The 24984-nt window shown below is 40.4% G+C and overlaps 1 protein-coding gene and 1 long non-coding RNA gene across 2 annotated transcripts; one reads left to right on the top strand and one right to left on the bottom strand.

Annotated features, from left to right (window-relative positions):
* The first annotated feature begins 49 nt into the window (after nt 1-49).
* Nucleotides 50-11708, top strand: LOC118241445. The gene is made up of 10 exons (XR_004776091.1): nt 50-121; nt 3438-3722; nt 4273-4491; nt 5330-5362; nt 5461-5522; nt 8537-8648; nt 8728-8819; nt 9135-9220; nt 9319-9549; nt 10403-11708. It is a non-coding gene; the product is annotated as an uncharacterized LOC118241445 (long non-coding RNA).
* Nucleotides 11709-14772: 3064 nt separating this feature from the next.
* Nucleotides 14773-24859, bottom strand: LOC113568574 (BOLA class I histocompatibility antigen, alpha chain BL3-7-like). The gene is made up of 6 exons (XM_035525954.1): nt 24616-24859; nt 22892-23146; nt 22490-22786; nt 22265-22372; nt 19252-19259; nt 14773-14967 (listed from the first exon to the last, which is right to left on the bottom strand). Exons 1-6 carry the CDS (start codon nt 24857-24859, stop codon nt 14773-14775), a joined length of 1107 nt encoding a protein of 368 aa, XP_035381847.1.
* Nucleotides 24860-24984: the final 125 nt, after the last annotated feature.

The raw sequence follows: 24984 nt of genomic DNA, 5'->3' as shown, positions 1-24984 counted from the left end.
TAAAATAAAGAGTAAAGTAATTATTTCGCGACTTTGGTTGAAGTTTGCTTTTCGATGGACCACAGTAACGCGATTATGAAAGCCCTGCTTTTCCTCGCGGTTATTTATCCGGCATTAGCAGGTAAGCTACTGTACTGGTTAGGATGTTTCTATGAGTAAATGACAAAGTCCTTTTTGTCTGCTAAATGCGGTAAACGTATATGTAAGATAAGTAGCTGGCTAATGGTTCTAATGACGTTCTAATGACGCGTAATCGGCGCTAAAATTATAAATTGCATGAAATTATACAATTTAGGTGAATTATTGAACATGAACCTGCTACTTCTACTAATCCCCAATTTTGCTGTAAATATGAAGGATTTAATTGGAGATGTCCTCCACCTGTTCAACTCACTTTGTGTAGTTATAACGTAATTACTGTAGTTATATATTCAACTGTTTATGGTGGGCTAGTTGTTTAACCTTTGTGAGCTAAAAGGCGGCAAACGATTAGTATATTGATCAACTGTAACTTAAATTATTTTCAGTGAATTTTGAGGACTACCTAACGTATCCTAGATCTGACTTACTCAGTCGTCTTTCTTTTCTGTATTTTCCCATTTTGGTGTCTTTATCAAATCAAGCAGGAGTCTGTAGTGCATCTCTTTCTGAGATTTCATTCATATTCTGTTGGGGGATTTAACTACAAAGAAGAATGTAACCCGCATACTACCAAAAAAGTCATGAAATCCTACTGAGATTTTGATCAAATTTATTCAATTAGTATGACTAGATGTCAGCCAGTGAAACAAGAGAAAACGTTTCATCTTTACGTGCTATCGTCTACATTTACCCAAGAAACGTAAATCTAGAAGAGTGTTTGGCTTCTCTAAATGGCGTGCCACAGGCGAAGTGTGGTCTAATCTGCGAACCGCACTGATGTGTTCAATAATTCTACTGCGTAACGCTGGGTTAGTTTTTCATCGGTTAGTTTCGTATGTATCGAGAGGGTTGGGGTATAAAAAAGAGGGGGAGACCGAGATAAACCACGATTACACAGGGATATTTTTTATATTTGTGATTTGGCTTCCATGTTTCCCATAGGGATGAATGAAGTCCTTAATCTTAAACTGTTTTTTTTTTAATTATTATTATTGTAAGAGGGTACACTGCCATTTCTTAATATATTTTAATACATCTTTTTATTGCTTCTTGTTATATACATTTTCCTTTTCGGCTTTATGGTATTTATTTTCTTTTGCTGTTACTGTGTCTTTAAGGTTTACATTTATGGCATTTAGCTGACGCTTTTATCCAAAGCGGCTTACAATTATAACTGAGTACAACTTGAGTGATTGAGGGTTAAGGGCCTTGCTCAGGGGTACAGCGGTAACTTGGCAGTGGTGCGGCCTGAACCAGCAACCTTCCACTGAGCTACCACAGCCATCTTTAAGGCACTAATTACTCAACCTGCACATCAGTTTTAGCCTGTAAAAGATGGCTTCACATGGTGCCCTGAAACGTTTATTATTGTTTCAGTGGCTGACATCTGATCATACTAATGGAATAAATTTTATCAAAAGCTCTGTTGGATTCTCCTGATCCTTTTCTAGTAGTGTGCAGGCTACAGTCTATTTTTTAGACATTCTGCTATTTTCTTCATGCACGTACAGTAAATGTTTTTTTTCATTTAATTTTCTTGGCTTGAGCATAACCACATACCTTTTGTCAAGGGGTTGTAGCTACCTGTCACGGACTGCTCCTCCCCCATAAGTCACATGTTACAGCCCGGCGTGTGCGGGGAGTTCAGGGATCCACATGTGTATTTGTTTTGTAACCACGCCCCCCTGGGATTGCACACATGTGTACAGGCTTTGTCAAGTGTTGCCGTGTCTATTTAAACCCCTGTCCGTGTGTGCTTCCTTTGCTGGTCATTGTCGTTTAACGTCAACACCCATCGTTGTAAATATTTGCGATAGCAGTAATGTCTGTGATTGTGTGATAACCTTTGTTAGTGTGTACTTTGTTAAATGTTAAAACATGTAATCATGTTCACTGCCAATGTTTCTGAGTGCCTGTTGTGTAGTGTTTGTTTCATGTTAATAAATGTCTCACATGAACGAGGAAGTCTGTGCGTCCTGCCCCGCGCCCTGCAGCAGTCGGGCCAGCAGCATTAAAGAATGACCAAACACCACAGAACGCCAAACACCACAGACTGCAAAGAGGGAGGTTGGGTGGAGTCGTCGGGATCTCCGGAGGGCAGGGCTAAAGCCTGAGTCCCTTCCCTTCAGTGTATTCGCCAGCGATACTGGAGGGGTCCGCCCAATGTCTCGGAGGCAAACCGCCTCTGCGGCTCTCCTAAAGTGGTAGAGGAGAGGAGGACCGTTCGGGGAAGGAGCATGCCCCGGAACCAGGGCGGACATGCACCCCCGCGTGTTCGTGGAGTCTGAGGACACATCACAGCGCCTTATATCTATGTGGAATGGCACTCTTGTTTGTATGTGTGTGCACCTAATGTGCGTTCCTAGGCACGTCACATTGTGGAGCATACCAGATTACCTCGAGAGAGGCAGGCACTCTACCTTTCTCCCTCATTCACAGGGATCTCCCTGGCTGATGGTTCCTGGCCCGTCTTGGGTTAAGTGGGCACCGGGCACTGCCATGCAGTATCTGTTTGTGTGTGCATGGTGGCGTGGGATTCGCTGTCCAGGCATAGGACGCTTCGGGAGCCGCGCCCCTTGGGAGGGGGTTCTGTCACGGACTGCTCCTCCCCCATGAGTCATGTGGTACGGCCTGCGGTGTGCAGGGGGTTCGTTTGTTTGTAGCCACACCCTCCGTGAGGGTGCACACCTGTACAGGGTTTAGGACGTTAAGTGTATGTATGTTTATTTAAACTGTTGTCAGTGCGCACCTCTCCGTTGGTCATTGTAGCCCTGTGATGTTGAATGTCTGTGTAGAGGTTATGGTTGTGTGAGTTATCCGTGTCTATTATAAAGTTATGTTATCCGTGAATGTTATATGTGAGTGCCACCGTTACTGTACCACGACCTAAGATCGCGGAAACTCTGGAGTGGGAGAGGAACACCCCCTGGAAAATTTTAGTGGGGGCCTAGGGCGATAGAGTCAGCGAGATCTACGACCAAAGACGCTAGAGCCCGAGTCCTTCTACCTCTACGGACCCACCAGGAGAAGGACTGGAGAGGGCCGCCCAAAGTCCCGGAGGGGGAGTTCCTCTGGAACGCTCCTAGAGTGTCAGGATTAAAGAGGACCATTAAGGGAGGTCACACGTATGGAACCAGGGTGGTCGTGCACCCCCATGTGTCCGATGGGCCCAAGGACACGTTAACGGCGACTGCGGACTTAGCAGGCGCTGCAGCACAACACCATGTATATGTGTTCATTGGTGCTAATGTTTATGTGTATGTGTTTATGTGTAATGTTTATGTGTGTGTTTTTAGGCACGTTACCTTTTTGGGAAGCATACCGGAAGGACCCCAGAGAGGCAGGCCTTTCTTCCTCATTCCGGGAGGTCTCCCAGGTGGGAAGTTCCTGGCCCACCTTGTGCTGGGTGGGCTCCGGGCAATGCCATGCCTTGTCTGTGTGTGTTCACGGCAGCCTGGAGTGAACTATCCTGGAAGGGAAAGCATCAGGAACCACGCCCCCAGGGAAGGGTTGTCTTTGAGGAATGCTCCCTCCACACCCTTCACTTGGAGCATGCCTCCTTTGTTGGTCATTGTCGCTACGTAAGTTGTTTATCATATGTATGATATGATATACACATATCTCCCTGTGTATCATACCTTGATTTTGTATTTGTCATTGCTGATTTTTGCCTGCCCCTTGGATTTATCTGCCTGGTTTTGGATTGCTCTTCTGGTGTTGACACAGACTGTTCTTTCTCCAAGATTCGGATTTCCCCTTACCTTGCCCTTTTGGTTTCGACTCTGGTTTGTTCAGCCACCACTGTGTTGAACCCTATTAAAGCTCCTGTTTTATATCCGTAAGCTTCCGATTCTGCCAGGCCCATCACACACTCCATGTAATACTCGTTGGGAAACTGTTCTGTAGAGTTACAAATTCAAGTGTTGCTTGTACAGTTTGATTATATTGGATGTAAGAAACTGTCTTTTTCGTTTTCTTCTGCAAATGATCTTTATTGACCAGTTCAGCTGGAAGTCTGATTCTTTTTACAGGTACTTGTGTTGATAAGGTTTGTACCTGCAACATTTGTGTCTGAGATGATGTTTTTATGTTTTGATTAAAAACAATGGATGTGTTTTTTCCTCTTTACAGAAAATTACACTCTATATTACATCTGCATTGCAGTTAGTTCAAGAACAGATTTCCGAGATTGCAGTGGTGTTATTCGGGTGGATGGTAAGTGTATAAAGAGCATTACAGCTAATGAGCCACTACTGGACTACTGGAAAAGGACTCAGATTCACCAGAGAATTCAGGAGATCTTCAAAGACATTGAGGCTACTGGAATGGGACGCTTTATTCAGACTGAAGGTGAGGATGAAAACACGCAGAAACAGCAGCACAGTGACACTTAACAACATTCATTATTACAGTCTAGTAGTGAGTATCCATGGAAATCAGCCATCAGACAGCAACAGTATGATGTATTCTGTACCTCTGTCAGTCTACAGTGTACAGCTTCCTCATGTGTTGTTACTTTGTTACACAGTCAGTTAGCAACAGCAGAGAAACTGTATACACATGACTGTAATCTGTGCTACCATAATCACACCTATGTAAAACCACATGAAGGAACTACCCAAACATTTGTATTTATTGTTTTCCCACATTAGACAGACACCTTTTGATGGAGCTAATTACACAAGTGGACATTTACAATTACACTGTTTTTTATTAGTATATTAGCATTAGAAGTGTTGAGTGTTTTTTGTTTTTGTATGATGGATGAAGTAGTGCTTAAAAATAATTGTGATTGGCGGGAAGGCCCGTCAGTCAGTTCTCCATCAATTACTTCTCACGTCATCCGTTACTCGAAGCCAACATTAAGAAGGATGTTCTGTCAGTTATTGATCTAAAGTTGACCACTTATGTTTTGAAATGAATGGGATAAAGAATGACTGGAAACAGTCTGCACTGATCAAAGACTTCCATACTGTCCAGCACTCAGCATTACATGTTAGTTTGCTGAAGGATATGTTGACTATGGCAGTCTGGTATTGTGTTGTATCCTCTCTTGAGTGTGTTGTGGGTGTTATCTGCATACATATTTAAGACAGTTAATACTCAAGTATTCCTACTACATCTGTCATGCAGTAGTTGTAGTCTACACAGTTTGTACAATAATTCCATATCCATCTTGTCTTTTTAGGCTTTAATCCTGTTTCAGGAAACCCCACTGCACGTAAGTGATACAGTGAACACTAATGAATTATTTAGTTATATTATTCAGTCCCCTTCATTAATGTCTGAGTATTTAACTTTAACTCTGTTAACCTACAGGTTTTACAGCCTCTGGCGATGAATCATCGATCACCAGCTCCCGTGATTGCAGAATTGAAATAGTAAGTTTTTTTATTTGTTTCAAATATCTTAGCAGTAGAAATACACCAGTATTATGATTTTAAACAAAATATGTAGTCACTGGGCTACAATTTAACACTTTGTACCTTTATAAAAATATACAGCCGAAACATATTTTACTAAACATTAATTTTATATATATATATATATACACACACACACACACACATATATATATATATATATATATATATATATATATATATATATATATATACACACACACACACACACACACACACACACACTGACTTCAGCTACCTGTAAAATTAAAGCTGGCAATAGCTAGTCTAGTCATGATGGTCTGTGAACATAACATGTACACACTGGGTAACACTGAACTGTATTCAGTTTTCAGCCACCAAAACATTTTAAAAGTATTCAGTCCAAGCCTGGTTTGCTACTACCAATCACCCTTCAGATCTGCCACGAGCACAGTGACACAGGTGTTTGGTTCATGAGGGTGCAGGAATGACCCATAAGGACTTGCACTGTTGAGGGGGTGCTCTGACTATAGCGTTTGTGCAGCTGGTCAAGTAAAATAGGCAGTTATTCACATTACCAGTACATGTTTAAAATGTGGTGATTACTACCAGGATTACAATACTTTAACATGGATCACATACATTACATAAAAAATAAATTTTTATGGTTCTGATTGAGGGAACAAATGCCATGAATATTGTCACACTGACAGCTTTCACATTAAATGTAACGTGTGTTTATTTAAAAGTTTAAAATGTGTGATGTCCCTGTTTACATTATTTAAATCTATCCCTCTAACATACCATTTCCTAATATCCATAGACTCCTTTATATATTAATGAGAGAAGCCAAGTTTATGATCACAGAAACAGGACCATGTTTTATATCTATACATCTATAAATCAAAATATACATTTGGTATAATATTTTAAGAAAAAAGAGAGTTTTCAGGTAATCAGATTTTAGTGGAAGATAGGAATATGACACTGTTAGAATACACTTTTAATTGATCAGGAGGTTCTGTAAGAAACATCTCTTTTGGTCTCTTTTCCAAGCTCAATGTAGGACTTACCACTGTGGTTTTCATTCTTGTCAATGACGTTCTCATCATGGCCAATCAGACAGGCAGAACACAACAGGGCTGAGCAACTGCTGCTTTTATTGGGCTATGAAGTTATCAAACACCCAAGAACATAATTAAAATAATGAAACATTCACCGCAAGATGTTGAGTCAGTATGTGGTAGGGTTGCTGGTGGAAAGAAAATAGAGTGGTCATTGCAAGCTACAGTTTTCTCAGAGAGTATTCTTTAATACATTAGAACTTTCATTTACGTTTAAGGAAGAGATTTAATCAAGAAATCTCACATTATTGATTATTTAGAGTTTTCTGAACAGTTTGTTATTGGCACAACATGTCCAGCAGGAAAAATAACAAGTTCCTGCATCATCTCTGTAACCCTGCTGCTCAGACACACTGCATTCCCCCTCATCACTGTAAACCTGCTGCTCAGACACACTGCATTCCCTCTCATCACTGTAAACCTGCTGCTCAGACACACTGCATTCCCCCTCATCACTGTAAACCTGCTGCTCAGACACACTGCATTCCTTCTCATCACTGTAAACCTGCTGCTCAGACACACTGCATTCCCCCTCATCACTGTAAACCTGCTGCTCAGACACACTGCATTCCCTCTCATCACTGTAAACCTGCTGCTCAGACACACTGCATTCCCTCTCATCACTGTAAAGCTGTACCTCAGGGCTAGGTGTACCTCTGCAGAAAGAGAGACTAGATAGGCTCCAGCAGATCTAGCTATGGCAGCACAGATAGAGTGAGAAGGAAGCACAGACATGAGGGCACCCTGGAACATCAGCACTCCACCACTCTCATTCTATAAACCAAAAGAGAGTGACAAAAGAGCGGTGAAGTGACAGCATTATAACATCCCAGTTTACCATAACTCTCAATGCCCATGGACCCCCTGATCTACACCTTTACCTAAGATGGGAAGTAGCTAATAAAATGCCTGACTGTTGAGGTTTTCAGCCTAGCCTTAAATATTGAGATTGTGTCTGAATCTCAAACATTTGCAGGAAGGTTATTCCATAGTGTGGGAGCTTCATAGAAAAAGGCTTTGCCCCCTGTGGTAGATTTTCTTATTCTTGCTACTAATAAAGAGCCTGACCCTTTTGAACTAAGCAGGTCGTAAAGCACTAAGAGTTCTCTAAGCTACTGCAGGTAAGACCATTCAGTGCTTTTCAGGTAATTAAAAGTACTTTATAATCAATATGAAATTTTATTGGGAGCCAGTGTAAAGTACCTAAGATATGAGTGATGTGATCAAATTTTCTAGTTCTAGTAAATATTCTGGCTGTTGCATTTTGGACTAGCTGGAGCTTGTTTAGGCACGTAGTAGTACAGCCTGATTGTAAGGCATTACAGTAGTCCAATCTTAATAATAAATGCATGGACTAGCTTTTATGCATCATATGAGGAAAGCATGTTCCTAATCTTTGAAATGTTCCTAATGTGGAGAAAGGCGGTCCTAGAAATATTATTTATATGAGCTTCGACCTAGAGACTGGGATCCATAATAACTCAAAGATCTTTAAGTGTTAAGGAAGATGTAATTGTGATACCACTTAGGTTCACTGAATAACTGAAGAGTGAGGACTTAAGTGTCTCTGGGTCTAATAAATGTGATGCAGGCGGCTCAGATGAAGCGAGAGGCGGGGTTGTGGTGAAGTGCGGTTTATTATCCATAGACAATAAAGAAACCAAAAGCACGAAATAAACAAAACTTCAGGCTTTTTCTACGCTCGGCGTGGTGGTTAGTTTTTCCTTTTGTTTTACTTGTTCAAAGATCTAACTGTTCTGCATATGGGCCCACCATCATTAGAGCATGGTTGCTCACCCATTAGGCTGCCTGTGTCATCACCTAACCGATCTTGGTTCGAGCCCACCTTACAACATTTATCCTTTATTTATCATTTCATTTATCCAGAGACCGTCACCATCTGAGTATGACATCCAACTTCTCCCACGAATGTTACATGGTGTTTGCACGAGTTTGCACTGATGGTGATGGAGCCGAGCAGATCTGCATGAGAGACAAGGTGATCCCATAAACAGGGAAGTGTTTGTTCTAGAATGACGTCCAATCACCATTCTGAGTTTTTCTTCTGTCTCCATCAGGAAGCATTAAACATGTACGAGCTCTTTCATGTTCGGAACCTCCTTCACCACAATGCCTACCAGCACAGGGTTGTAAAGGCAGTTGAACTCATGTAAGTTCACTCTGATTCTATAAAACCATAGCATACTTTCCATGTTGGACTGTCTCTCTTGCTCTCTTGCTTTCTCTCTCTCTCTTTCTCACTTGGATAGGTCAAAGACATTTAATTGAAATTGCTTAATAAAAGTTGATGTGTTTTTTCAACAACCTTTAGCCTAAACAGAGATACACTGAGAAAGAAAAAGAAAAACCTTTTTGACTGTTCTGGGCCTTGTAATCAGCATCTAAAAATGTCAACACATTCTGGCTGTATTAACCAATCAGGAAACTTGTTTTAATCATACATTTTCATTGATGGTGTTTTCAGGATTTTAGATGTACTCACAGCATCTGATGAGATCTTTGAGTTTTCTGCTGCAGTAAAGGACCCCAAAGCTTACCTGAATCTCACAGGTTGTCCACTTATTTTAGCAAATGTCTGTGTTTGGTTGCTTGATTTCATTGTAGTATCTTGCTTTGTATTTATTGTTGTTCCTTCTTATGTTATGCAGATTGTGTTCTTCGGGAAATCCTGAACTCAATAAACAAAGGCATTGTACAAGCACAGAAAATTATAAAGAGAATTTTTGAGAGCAAACTCTACAGGTTTATTGAAGGGAAAACATTTCAGACTCAAGTCACATGGTCACTTGGACATGGTTGAACTTCTGAAAACCTGGTTGGACAAAATCCAGGGACAACCTGGTGGCTCGCAGCTCTCTGCAGATGACTTTGCAGTGAAGGTAAGCACAGGGAAATACTATAAACACCTACAGTGCAGTACAGGAAAATACTGTAAACATTTGCAGTGCAGGACACTTGATTTGTCATAGATGAAGCTTCAGTTTGGCTGTGCAACACAGAACCAAAATTTTAATTATTAAAATACCAAAGCTATTTATATTCTTGTAACTACTGAAATATAGTTGATTTGTAATCTGCATTGTCCATGCAAGAAAGGTCCAGTGTCCTTAGTTTGTGGCTATGAGGTTTAACAGATAATCAGTTATTAACAGTAACCACCTTTATAATCTTTGCTTAAGAAAAAAATGTTCATTTGAAAAATGTAAATGAAGCCAAATAATTTGGCTAGACCAGACTATCACTTAATCATACATGCACTGGTGCAATTTTAATATCTCCTGTTAGCTACTTAGTTAGTTAAATGCTCCGTTAGTTACCTGCCAATAGTGCCTCACTTTAGCACTAACACCTTCCCTTAAGCACTATCACATCACGTTAGTGTATCGCTGTCTGCCCGAGTGCCGCAGGGCACGGGGCAGGACGCACAGACTCTCTTGATGTTGTAGAACTATTATTAACTTAAAACACAGATGACAAATGTGGCACTCACATATAATGTCGACCATGAACATGACAATGCATTAACATTAAACGAAGAACGTATATTAATGGTAACTTTTAAAACAAACATTACAGCGGGTCTCACAAAGATCAATATTAACACATAGGTAGCAACAATGACCAACAATGGTGCACACACTGACAGGAGTTTAAATAGACAGACAAACATACAACAGTAAACCCTGTGCAGGTGTGTGCCTAACCCTGTTAGCTCTTGTCTCTGGTGTGAAGGAAACCACCCAGCCAGTTCCTGGCTCCATTGTGAGAGATGCCGCCTGGCCATTTCCCGCCTCTAGCGCGAGAGACGCCGCCCGTCCTGACCCAGTTCCACTCCCCGGCACGAGAGACGCCAGCCGTCCTGAGCCTGTTCCCAGTTCCCAGCATACTGGATGCCGCCAGTTCTGTTCCTGTTTCCGGCATAATGGATGTGCCACTTCTGTTTCGTGTGTCACTCCATTCCTGTAGTGGTGCAGCCCCGCCTCTGGACCCCCCAGACCCGCCGCCGCTGAATGCCACGTCACCGGACCTGCCAGTTCCTGTTTCTGGAGTGGAAGAAGCCACTCCACAAGTCCCCGTCCCTCGTACCAGGCCATTCCCTGTGGTTTCTCCTCGAGACTCCACTGTGCCCCTAAATGCTAATACCATGTGCCTCCTAAGACGCTTAGGACTCCTTCGGCAACACCTCGCAGCAAGCCAGTGACTCTTAAGCCCTCTCTGTCGGCCTCACGGACCCCTACGACTCCTATTTCTACACCTTATATATCTCCTCTGCTCCTTCAGACTGCAGCGCCAGACCCCATTACTGCCCCCTTGTCTGCTTCTGTGTCTTCAGTTCCTGTGTTGCCTACTCCTGTTCCTGGTTTTGTCCTTGTCCCTGTTCATGTGTCTATTCCCATTTGTGTGAAGATTGTCCGTCCTGTTACTCTGCCTTGTGGTATTGTTGTTGCCGTACCTGTACCCGTTCCCGTCCCAGTACCTGTACCATGCCTGCCGTGTATTTTGTTCCTGTGTCCATCTCTGTCATAGTTCACATCATGTCCTCTGTTTTTACCTCTTCCCCCGTGCGTGACACCAGTTTTTCTCCTCTCCTCTCTCTGCTTGTCTCTGTGCTCATCTCGAATTCCGACCGGGTCTCCAGTGACTCCTTTTCCCCATCAGGCTCCTGTCCTTTGGTCTGTCCCTACTGCACTGCCTGTCCACGGTTTAACCCTGAGACCGACACATATCCCTGGTCCTGTCGCATTCCATGTCCGCAGTCCTGCCCTGTCTCCTATGCCTGTTTGTAATCCTACCCCTGGCCCGGCTTCTACTTCTCTGTTTACTCCCTGTGTCCCCTCAGCTGTTTCCTGTCCTGCCTCGTCATCCCTAGCTCCTCCTTTTATTCCGGTCCCTGCATCGTGTAGCCCTTTTGTTCCAACTCCCTGTCTTGCCTGAACTCCCACCCCTGTTCCACCCTCTGGTATTATGCTTGTTTTTGTTCTTGTTCCTGTTCCTGTGTCCGTTCTGGTACCCTTGTCTGTTTTTGTTCCTGTCCCTTTGCCCCTGGTCTGTTTTGAAATGTTTCTTCCTGGTTCTGTTTTGGTTTTGGTGTTCCGGGTTTTGCGGGCCCTGGTGTTGCGCGCGTTGGTGGGGGGTTCTGTCATGAATGGTCACCTTCCTGGCATCACTGTTTCTTTAGTTTTTCTGTCGTGTCTTTGTTTTTCCTTCACTTCCTTGTTCCTTTCCTTGGTTTCGTTTTCTCCGCCCCTCATCTGCTCTTCAGTTCCAGTCCGTGTTTTAGTTATCTCTGTTATGTTCACCTGCGTCTGATTATCCTTGATTGTTTTGGTTATTTTAGCCCTGGCTTTTGTCTTCTAGTTTGTTGGTTATTTTGGTAAGTTACGTTTGTTCTGTTGTGTTTAAATTCTGCTCGTGGGACTGTTGTCGCCATTGCTTTTCCATTTGTGTATTATTTTTGCTTCAGTGTTTTTCCTCCTTGCTTTGGTTTATTTTACTCTCCATGTTTGTGTTTCACTCACTTAATAAACCACCTCCTGCATTTGCATTCTGCCTCTTGCCTGTTTCTATTGGGATCGATACACCTACCTCACTCTGCCTGCTAATGACTTCTGCTAGTGCTGGAGTAAATGGGTCTAGTCCTAATAATGTTCTAATTATTAATAACATTAAACAACTGACATTGCTTGTTGTAATAAACTTGCTTTCTTAAAATTGTTAGTTGGTAAAATTCGAAACGTTAGTAGGACATAATTTGCTAGGGGGGGATTTATCAATATACTGTTTGCAGCCTTTCAGATCACAAATGGCATAGAAAAATTGAAAGGGGAAAAAAGTCTAGACCAGGACATCCAGTTTAATATATAACTACAGTAATTACATAATAATTAACCCACAGCGAGTTGGACAGAAGGAGGCTAACTCGGATTCAAGCCTCCATATTTACAGTAAAATTACGTATTAGTAGCAGCTGAATGTTTGTAACAGATCAGATGCTGTCAAGACAGAACATCAGTCCAATAAGTCACATATTTCATTTAACATATAATTTTAGCGTAAATACTGTTTTGATACGTTTTCCAAATATATTGACAATTGCCCGACTAGCCTAACCATTAGCCAGCTACATACATGCTAATGCCGGATGAATACTAAAACAAGAAGAAAAGTAGGGCTTTCATGGTCACAGTACGGTGATCCATCGAAAACCAAACTTCAACCACAAAGTCATGAAAGAAACTTTAATCAAACCAGAATGATAAATGTATTATTTTAACTTTTGACTGAAACATTTATATTCTGTAACATTGCATGAGTAACACCTCCCATTAGGATTAACACCTTCCCTTAGGAGTATCACCTAACGTCAGGACAAGTTTAAATATACCAGTGAAAAATTTTAGTTAGAAAATTGCAGTAAAGGAAGTTAATTCAGGTGCAGGTGTGTGTAGGCGTGGTTACAAATAAACATACAAGACCCTCCCACTGCATGCGGCTGGCCAAACGACGTCACTCGTGAGAGGCGAGCGTCCTGTGACGCTCCGTCATTAACTCGTCGGCTCTTACGGTTGCGTCATACTATTAAAGGCATATTAACCTAGTTTCACTCGTAGGTTAAAGTAACACGTGGGATACATTTGATGCACACACACACACACACACACACACGTGTATACAGTGTGTGAGGAAAAAAAAAACATTAAAAAACGCAATAAGGAAGAAATTTGCCCTGAGATTATACGTTTAAGGTGTTTTTTTTCACAACAGGTATGAAATAATGACTTGCAGTCCACCTAATTTAATCAAACCTAGGCACCCACCCATGTCCCACAATGAAATATAAAGGCTGTAAATTCCCCTGCTGTTTGGCACTGTCATGCCAAGCCTGTTTGGTAGCGGGAGATGTTAAGTCAGTGGAGCAGAAACCACCTTTGATAAGGTGAAGAACAGCTCCCCCTGCTGGTGCATGAAAGCATCTCTGGTCTCTAGCCATTAACCCTTGTGTGGTGTTCGTATTTTTGTTAATCAGCCAATGTTTGCGGTTCTGGAGGGGCCCACCGCATTATTTGGTTTCTGAATCAATACAGCCATAACAATTTATGTAATAAAAATACCAGATGGTTTCTTTATGACAAATACTAGCAATAAAGACAGGATATATGATTAATATTTACCATTTACCCCTTTTAAATCATATTTATAAATGATAGTGCGAATTGTTTATGTGATAAAATGTAAAAACAAAAATGTAAAAAAGAAAAAAGGAAAATTCAATATCAGCATATCGGTGGAAAAACATGTTTATTTAGATTTATGTTAATTGAACACATTTGTGTCAGTATAAAAAACATCAGCCCCATTGAACACATACACATTGAACACATGTGGGGCAGAGTTTTTCTCTGTGTGTGTTGCATATGTATTTCCTGCACCTGATGCATGTGTATTCTTCCATGCATATGATGACACATCATCACAGGCAGCCCAGATCTTGAGTAGGTATTTTGCGGGTTTAGATGCTATGTATTGCCTGAAGGGGCAGCGGCCCCTAAATGACACCAGCTGTTCATCAGCAGTGACATTGGGGTCAGGGTTGTAAAACAGGGGGAGGCGGTGCACCCACTTGTCTCATACTGTTCTGATGGCAGCTAGCTTGTCTCTCTGCTGCCGAGCTGGTCTGTCATTTCAGTTATCGAAGCAGATAATCCTGGAAATTATTTGAAAGTTTTCTAGTGACCTTGTGGCACAGAACAGGTCTCTGCCAGTTTCTGCATCCCACAGGGATTCTGTGGATTCCCTTTGGATCGGAAAACTCCAGCAAGGTTAAGAAGCCCAAGGTATGCACATAAATGGGTTTGGTCCATGGCCTTCTAACCCTCTTGAAAAACATGCCTCTAAATTGGTGCAATCCAGAATAATTTTCTGGATGTCATCCAGGATGAACATTTCAAAAGAAGACCCGATGTCCTAGACTTGAATAACTGCCATCTGTCTTGGCTCTGGTTGCATCGTTATCACATTGGCAGACCTGCGGGGTGGCTCTTTCTTTGGCCAAGGAGACCATTCAATTTCACCATTTTTTGACATCCATATTTCTCCATATGCTATCTGCTGATGTCCTGACTGCTGTTGGGCTGGTCCTGCAGGGGGCTGCTGATGGGCTGGTCCTGTGGCTGGTCCTGCCTGATGGGCTGGTCCTGTAGCTGGCTGGTGAGGGGTTCCTGAGGCTGGTTGTTGACTTCTTCGTTTTGATGGTTGTTCATGTTCAGTTTCATCCTCTTCAGACTCACTGTCAGACTCTGAATTGACAGAAATATTATCTTCAAATTCAGAAAATTCCTCCTCTTCATTATTTTCCCAATGTTCTCTCTCTTCAAAAATAATTTCTAAGGCCTTCTGAACAGAGAACCTCTTTGCCATCTTGATCAACTGCTATGCATAGCCACACACACACACACACACACACACACATACACAGATATTTATTGGTTGTACTCCGCCAACAATTTTGAGGAGTGTGAGAAAATATAGAATAATTCCCGCAAAATAGAGGGTGTAATGTGCGGGAATTTAGGAGCAGACAGCTTGAAATATAACAATGTTGCAGTCTTGTCTGTGAGTAGTAGGACCTTGTGCGTGAACACATATGCAAACACACACACACACACACACACACACACACACACACCCACACACACACACACACACCACAAACACAAACAGACACTAACAGTAGGCCACGTAGGAGGTCACTTTTATTATGCATGAGTCCAGTGGACCTGCAAACCACTTGTGTAATATAAATGTGTAGGGAGGGTGTACAATGTGAAGTCATTAAAAATGTGTTATGATATATGTTCTTCACAGGAAATGACTTAAAGCCATAAAATCTGAGGTTGAAATAATAATCAATCGCAACATTTTTCTTTTGGTAAACATTGAAAATGGGTCCCACAGACCCAAACACCACACAAGAGTTAAACAGATCCTTGCCATTAAACAGATTTCAGATGAGTGCCATTTCAGTGAAGCAACGGTGATTCATTTCCAGTGATGACATGACATTCAGTTTGAAGCAAAGCTCCAAAACAGTATTTGTGAAACAGGAGTTTAAAAACTTGAGACATGTTTCTAAAATCTGCTCCACACCACACTGACCCACCTGGACAAAGGGAGGGGTAATTATATTAAAATGCTGTTTGTCGACTACAGTTCAGAATTTAACACTATCATCCCCTCCCTACTCAGTACTAAGTTAGAAGATCTAGGACTGCATACATACCTGTGCGACTGGATCTCCAACTTCCTAACAGACAGACCACAATCAGTACGGGTGGGCAACTGTGTCTCATCCACCCTCACCCTCAGCACTGGAGCTCCTCAGGGTTGTGTCCTAAGCCCCCTGCTCTACTCACTGTACACCTACGACTGTACAGCCACTTCCAGCTCCACCATCATTGTCAAGTTTGCTGATGACACCGTCGTCATGGGCCTGATCTCGGACAACGATGAGAGGGGCTACCTGGAGGAGATTAAACACCTGGAAAACTGGTACCAGGAAAATAATCTCCTCCTAAATGTCAGTAAGACAAAGGAGCTGATCGTGGATTGCAGCAAGAAGCAGGAGCGGCACTACCAACCTGTGGGGATCAGTGGAACCACGGTGGAGAGAGTAGATAGTTTCAGGTACCTTGGTGTTCACATCTCGCAGCACCTGTCCTGGTCCCGCCATACCAACTCCCTGGCAAAGTAGGCTCTTCAGCGTCTTTACCACCTCAGACGCCTAAGAGACTTCAGACTGCCCTCCAAGGTACTGCGGAACTTCTACACCTGCACTATCCAGAACATGCTCATGGGGAACATCACAGTCTGGTTTGGGAACAGCACCAAGCAGGACAGACAAGCACTCCAAAGGGTGGTGCGTTCAGCAGAGCGCATCACTCATACGGAACTTCCTGACCCGTAGACCATCTATTACAAGCGGTGCCAGACCAAGGCCAGGAGGATTGTGAAGGACCCCACCCATCCCAACAACAGGCTCTTCTCTCTGTTGAGGTCAGGGAAGCGCTTTCGCTCCCTGAAGACCAAGGCAGAGAGACTGAAGAGGAGTTTCTTCCCACAGGCCATTTGGGCCCTGAATCAGAGAAACTGATAAACTATGGGGACCACCACCACCATATAACATGTAACTGTAAATATGTTCAATTGGAAGATGGAACTGTACACTGTGTACATACATATACATATATACATGTCCATATATACATATGCATTGTATATTGTGTATATAAACATAATATACATATATTGTACATACATTGTTTAATATATTTTATATATATTTAGATATATATTTCTCTATGCACCTCTGTTTTTTTTCCCTCAGTTTGGACAGAGCACTCTAAAACCATTTCACTGCGAGTTATACTGTGTATGACTATGTATGTGACAAATAAACCAAGCTTGAACTTGAAATCTTTATTGAGCAAACCTGATCCTAGGTTCACACCCCACAACCTTCACCAGGAATAGAGCTTCAGGACAGTGCAGTGCATTGTTCTGTTTTATTTTACCTTGTATTAAATATCACAAATGAATAAGATAATAAGATGATAATAATAAGATGAATAAGGATCAAAAATCAAAACAATGCCTACTCTAACATAAAGACATATTTCAGTATTCTCAGTTCATGTCCATTTATACACCATTTATATATGATAGTCCTGAATCTAAATTATTTCATTCTCTGTTTGATAGAAATGGTTTTAAAATGTTTAGACATTAAACATTAAAAAAAAGGAGCATTCAAACTCATCAAACAAACAAATATCATCCCTCCTGGTCTTCTTTGAATTTCAGAGGTCAACGTGGTAGTAAACATACACATTCATATCTATTTAAACAGCTCCTACAGTAGATATTAAGGTCTGGGGGACTCAGTTTTAGTTAAAGGACTTTTGTACCATATCCTAATGGTTTTGTACCATATCCTAATGCTTTTTTGTTGTTGTTGGGTTTTTTTTTCTGTTCTTCCTTCAGTTTTCCAATGAGTCTTAAAGCAAAAAAAATGAGAAGAGTGTGTTCCTATGTTTTGCCCCAGTTCAAGTTTTAGTATTTTTTTACCTGGTAAAATTGTAAATAATATTCTTGGTTTCCATTTTGCTCTATTAGGTGAGCTCATCATCTCATTTTTCATTTCCTTCCTCAGTTCTTCATTTGCCCCCCTTTATCTATCTAAACTTTGTAGCCTAACACAGGAGATGCTCGTTGGGGAGGAACAGTGGCCCCATCTCCTCTCTTCCCACCATGCTCTTTGTTTGTGTTTCTACCTGCCCATGTTCATTTGTTGCCCCTGGCCCCGCCCCCTACTCATGTTAATTCCCTTCCCGTATCCATCTGACTGTTCCTTATTCAGAACCAGGAACCATCAGTCAAGGCAGACAAATATGCTTTGCAGTTGTACAGTTAGTACCACCAACATTATGCTGGTATGCTGGTGGTATTTGTCACGGGACGCTCCCCCCTACGAGTCACGCGTTACGGCCTGCCACGTGCAGGGGGGTTCACCTTGTTTGTGGTCACGCCTTTTGTGATTGAATGCACCTTCACAGGGTTTAATGTCATGTCTATTTAAACTCAGCTAGTGTGTGCATGGTGTTGGACATTGTTAGGCTGCTGTTATATGTAAAACACATGTAGTCATTGTTAAATGTTATTGTGATCTGTGTTTTATTACATATGGAAGTCTTTCATTAATATTGTGTATGAGTGCCAACGGTGTTGTTCTTGTCTTTCGTTAATAAATGTTTCACTTTATCGAGTGAGTCTGTGCGTCCTGCTCCATGCCCATCGACACTCGGGCCAGCAGAATTGTTACAGTATTAAGCATAAAGTGGTAAGAGCTTCCCCCAACTGACTAACTTTTCTTATATGTTTTTATAGCTGTTAGTCACAGAGAAAACATGGTAACTCTCACTTTCACAGGGAGAAAGCTATTATGTAATATGGACTGGTAGTAGATGGTCATTGTTTCAACTAAAATTGTAATTAATTAAATTGGTAATTAATTACAAATAAATAAATACACATAATGAGTAAATGCACATATGCAAATAAACAAGTTTTATGAGGAACTCTTTAGAATACTTTCACATTCCAAAGAGTTCCTTATGAAACCCAAAAAAAACAAAACAGAGAAGAGAGTTTAAAAAGGTTTATGCCAAAGACAGGCCCTGTTTCACCTGAAGACACTCTCAGGTCATGAAGGCTTGTTTTAACAGAGCTCCTCAAATGAGCGTATGTGATCAGTCAACTAAAAATGGGTTGGAAAAAAGCAGGGGGTACCTAGTGAGACCAGCACTCAGTAGTTGTTGATGTAGGATATGTGAAATAAACAGAGGATCCATGCGGAGGTTGGAAACTATTCCTAGTGCAGTGCAATAACAGCAGAGAGAACAGCTGCTAGTGTAACAGCAGAAAGGGAAGGTGGTTCTACCTCAGGCTATGATGTGGTTGAGACCCACTGTTTGCTGTTTAGGTGCAGGTGAGCTACCTGTACACAGACAGACACGCCCACTTACCCTCAGAACTGTTTACAACACATGGTGTGCTGAACCAGAGATAAAAATACAGCATGGCTGGATATTTTTTTAAAAATTGCTTATATATTGACAGGGATTCTGAAGCATTGCAAGTGAATCTGTTCTCTACCAGTACAAACAAACAACACTTTTCATGTCTTTTCATGTTTTTAGGTCTTTTTGGGGTTTAGCTTAGGGCCAAGCTTAGCATGAGCACCTGTGAAGTCACATTCAGTGTTTTCAGCATGTTCAGCTGTCCTGTGTCAATGTGCTTGTGGTAGATCTCAAAGTTGACTGGCTACCTGTCACAGAGGAAGTACACCATAGTAACATACCAGGCTTGGACTGTATACTTTGAAAATGTTTTGGTGGCTGAAAATTGTTTACATGCTACATTCACAGACCATCATGACTAGACTAACTGTTGTCAGCTTTACTTTTACAGGTAGCTGAAGTCAGCGTTATTAAAAAAAAAAAAAAAAAGGTTTAGTAGAGTATATTTCACCTGTATATTTTTGTAAAGGTTAAAAGTGTTAACTTGTAGCACAGAGTATACACAATTTGTGAAAAATCATAATACTGGTGTGTTTATACTGTTAAGAAATTTGAAACAAAGAGGGAGGAGATATCCTTTTAAACAGCTGGTCCCGGGTGGAGAATGGGGTGAAGACTTCCCTTTAAACAGCTGATCCTGGGTTCCTAAAGGGCTGCATTCTCCCTTTTGGCTGGATTTCCATCTCCAATACACATAATATTGTATTATGTGACACTGTATTTGTATAATTATATAGATCCCAGTGATGTAAGTGGAGAATGAAGAAATATCCCTGATAGCTAGGTTTAGTCTGCCCCCAAGTGGTGAATAGACACCCTGGAGCTGTTTCTGAACCTAAATACTAATGACCTGCCTTAAAGTGAGTTCCAAGGAAACCACAGAGCACATGTTGAATAAGCAAGTATTTTAATATTCATAGAAATAACCAAACTCATTAGACAATACAAGTAATAACATTTTGTATTAAAATTATTAAAAAATAGATAGTCCATAAATAAATTATTAATCTAAAATATATATACTATATAAATCTAAATATATATACACTGCTGCTGATGGATTTTGAATCTCTCTCATATATTTAGCAATGTACTAGAATGTACTATAGTAAAAAAGTAGAGATTCAAAACTGTAATAAATTACAAAGTTTCCATAGAAGCAGGAGATGCAGGATGTTTCAGACACAGGTTCTTCATCCCTATAAATCAACAAATAAACAAACTCAACAATAAGTTGCAGGTGAAACATGGCAAACATGCCACCTTAATACAGATCACTGTATCAGAGCTCAGTCCTAACAAAATCACTTAAACATGTATCAGTAGAACAAGACCTTCTACAACCAGACTGTTAAGCTTAGCTCTTAAGTTTCCCATGCACAACTATGAGACCAGTTATCTTCAGTAATCCTGTTTGAATATAATAGTTACAGACACATAACTCTCCCCACAGGCCAGTATGACCAGGCAGATTCTCCACTGACTAATATAAACTTAATTTATTTCTCCAAGCTACTCTAAGCCAAGCTACTCACTTCAAAGCTGTTTAAAGGATTTCCATAATTTGTTAAAATCCCTCATATATTCATTTATCTTTTCTGTGAAGTAAGCTTTTCTATTTCTTTCAATTACTCTATTGACCTCATTCTTTTGATTTATAAATGTGCCCAACTCTCATCATCCTTATTTTTAATGTCTATTCCTCTTCTTAGTTCATTCCAAAATATCACTATTTATCCCACTACTATTCTTTGATTTATTCTTACATTATTAATGTAGCTAATTTATTTACATTGTCTAATGATTTAAAACCGATGTACTTATTTTGGTGGCATAAACATAGGAAGAAAAAAAAGAACTCAGCCAATTTCAAGAGTATCTAATATTGCAGTTTAAGTTCAGTCAAGGTAAGTACATGGAATGTAATTTCCAGTCTTGTGGTTTTCTGCATGCAGTTGAACCAAATCTGGTTCACATAAAAAGACTTACTATTTGAATTCTGCAGTCGGAGGAGGCTGCAAAACCTGTAGGTTAACAGATTTAAAGTTAAATACGCAGACATTAATGAAGGGAACTGTCACTAACAGTCCCTCCCAGATTCTGTGTTCCGTGTTTTCCCTGTCTTGTGTTTTTTAGTTCCATTCCATAGTTTCATTTTCTCCTCCCCTCGTTTGATTTTCAACACCTGTCCCTCATTTCTACCCTGTTAAGTTCATGTATTTAAACCCTCTCATGTGCCCTGTGTCTTGGCTGTTCATCTGAATGTGTTTGTACAGTTGTGTTGGTTTGTACTCCATGTTTCTTAGCCCCAAGTTTTCCCTAGTCTTTATTATAGCCTGCTTCCCCTGTTTGCCTCCGTGTGTTTGTTTTGTTTATCATGTATTTTCCGACTCTCCGTATTGGTACTATGACCCTGGACTACGACTACGACTCTGATTCTGGATTTGCCCTGAATAAATCTCGCTCTTCTCTGCAAATGCATCTGCCTCCTTGACGCTCACCATCACAGGAACTGAATGACATTAATGAAGGGAACATTAATGAAGGGAAATGAATAATATAACTACATAATCCATTAGTTTCACCGTATCACTTACATGCAGTGGGGTTTCCTGAAACAGGAGTAAATCCTAAAAATACAAGATAGATATGGAATTATTGTACAAACTGTGTAGAATATATGAATTATTACATGACAGATGTAGCAGGTGTAAAAAAAAGTAAAAAAAGAATCTGAGGATAATCTGACACTGAGGGTAAACATGTCAGTGTGGTGAAGATCAGTCTAACATGTCTAGAGGTTAAAGAAAAACCTGACCAGAATCACAAAATACTTGATACCAGATTAGTATCAAATATTAGTTTTGATATAGAAAGCAAGTTATGTACATATAAAAACCATTATACTCAATAAAGAAATAGTTTTCTTTAACATATATTTGACTCCTTCCTCCCATACCAGATTTCTTCTCAGTCTTTTTCTTCCACCAGATGAATACAACACCAATGAGAACCAGAAGGAGAACAGCCACTACAACAACTGCACCAACACCAACCGACCCTCCACCTGAAACACCAGTGTGTCACATCACTGTAGACTTCCATCAGTGGTGTGTACAATTTAATAATTTAGAATGCAAAGATTTACAGCATTTTTTCCCTTTTAGAGTCAGATTTCTCCTACCTGTGTTCAGGACCCTGCGATCAGCCATTCTTAACACTAAGTCCTTCTCCAGTCCACTGTGATGAACTACACAGGTGTACTCATTCTTGTCCAGCTCCTCAGGTGAGACTGTCAGAATGCTTCTCTTCTGGAAGGTTCCATCGTGGTTAGGTAATGTCTCTGTGAGCTCCATGTTCTCATTCAGGTCCTTTCCGTTCTTCTTCCAGGAGATCTTCACTTCTCTGGGGAAGAAACCTTTAGCATGACACACCACTGGAGAAGAGGAGTCCTTCTGCAACAGAGTCACCTCAGGAGAAACTGAAGAGAAACAGAGAGAGAATGAGAAGGAAATTAAGAACACACAGAGGTCTCAATATGTATGCAGATAACAGTTACATTAACAGAGCAGATCACATACTCTACCTTTCCTCTCAGCATACTTCTGTAACCACTCAATACAGGTGTTCTCCAGGTAGTTCGTTTGGCCCACACTATAAACAACATCAGAATCCCACTTTTGTTTGGTATTTTCAGCTTTATCATTAGCTGCAGTCCAGGTGTGTGTGTTCAGATTCAGACTGATGTAGTCTTCTCCATCATAGCTGTACTGCATGTATCCTCTCTTGGTTCCATTATCTTGCAGCTCACAGCCGTACATCACCTGCACTGTGTGAACCCCTGCAGAGAGATACACATGACACCATTTGGGTTTTTTAGTGAAAGGGCTCACCGTTTTGATATTTTCTTAAAGAATCTATTATGTATTTGGAAGTGCATTAAATATATAGACACTAAATTAAAATTGTTTTATCCCCTAAAAAAATTGTATGCAGTATGCGGTGCCCATCTATATTTTAAAACTCTGTGTAATTATTAATTTGATGTTTACATTACCAGTGTTATTAACGGATTGTTTTGTGAGTAGTTGGACTAGCAACACCTATTTAAACAGTTGTAAATGGACATTCAGAAAACGCACACAAACAAGTTAAATATGTAAGATGTTTTTCTTTACTATTCAGGACTGTTTGTACAGATCTAGCCTCAGTTGATATTTTACATTGTTTTTGTTTTTTGCATTGTTTTGCCTTTTCACTCCAGCTACTCTTATAACTGGACTTAATCATGGATTATTTTTTATTATCACCATTAAATTACTAGTTTATATTACTGTTATAGTGGCAATTACAATTTTCTTTCTTGACTATAAAACTAAGCCATACACAAAAGTTACATTTTATAATAAATTTATTGTCATTTAATAATGAGCCACAAGGTAGCAGCATTCCACAATCTAATACAGTGTGAACAAAACATAAAGAGGTATATGGGTTTTTGTTTTTGTATTTGTTTTAAAGTGGAGTAAGGACATCACAGAGCTGTTAGAGGATGACTGTGTTTCTCTGTATGTCCTCGACTTAAACCTTACATAATATCTGTTTTGTTTATAATAGTAACGTTTATAGTTTTCAGATACACTATTGTTTATATTCCTTTAAGACCCTAGGCCACTTGACAACAGAATAGCAAGTACAATTATATAAACTGTACAATATAAACAATATAATACATTAATTAAAATGTCTCCCATTATTTGATTCAGGAACAGTTATGATGTCAGTCACAATGCTCAAATTCATACACAAATGACTAAGCTCCTGTAGCACTAGGTCATAGTGACACCTAGCATTCATGCAATCAGTTCACAGAGAGCACACTAAGAAAACTATTACTAATACATATATTTAAAAAAAACTACTAACATTCTAATGCTAATATACTAATAAAAAACAGTGTAACTGTAAATGTCTACTTTTGTAATTAGCTCCATCAAAAGGTGTCTGTCTAATGTGGGAAAACAATAAATACAAATGTTTGGATAGTTCCTTCATGTGGTTTTACATAGGAGTGATTATGGTAGCACAGATTACAGTTATGTGTATACATTTTCTCTGCTGTTGCTAATTAACTGTGTAACAAAGTAACAACACGTGAGGAAGCTGTACACTTTAGACTGACAGAGGTACAGAATACATCATACTGTTGCTGTCTGACGGCTGGTTTCCATTGATACTCACTACTAGACTGTAATAATGAATGTTGTTAAGTGTCACTGTGATGCTATTTCTGAGTGTTTTCATCCTTACCTTGAGTCTGAATAAAGGGTCCCATTCCAGTAGCCTCATTGTCTTTGAAGATCTCCTGAATTCTCTGGTGAATCTGTGTAGTTTTTTTGTAGTCCAGTAGTGGATCATTAGCTGTAATGTTCTTTATCCACTTACCATCCACCAGAACAGCAGCAGTGCACTCTGAGAAATCTGTTCTGGGAGTAACTGCATTGCAGACATGATGTAGAGTATAATTGTCTGTAAAGAGGAAAAACACAACCATTTGTTTTTATTAAAACATGAATCTCAGACATAAATGTTTCAGATCCAAAATCTTTGCAGAAGAAAATGAAAAGGCCAATTTCTTCCATCTGTTATAATTATCACACTGTACAAGCGGCACTCTTT

The sequence above is a fragment of the Electrophorus electricus genome, chromosome 5 (genome assembly GCF_013358815.1).
Source record: "Electrophorus electricus isolate fEleEle1 chromosome 5, fEleEle1.pri, whole genome shotgun sequence".
NCBI classification, from domain to species: Eukaryota; Metazoa; Chordata; class Actinopteri; order Gymnotiformes; family Gymnotidae; genus Electrophorus; species Electrophorus electricus.
Note: the sequence above shows the minus strand (reverse complement) of the source record. Positions and strands in the feature narration are given on the sequence as shown.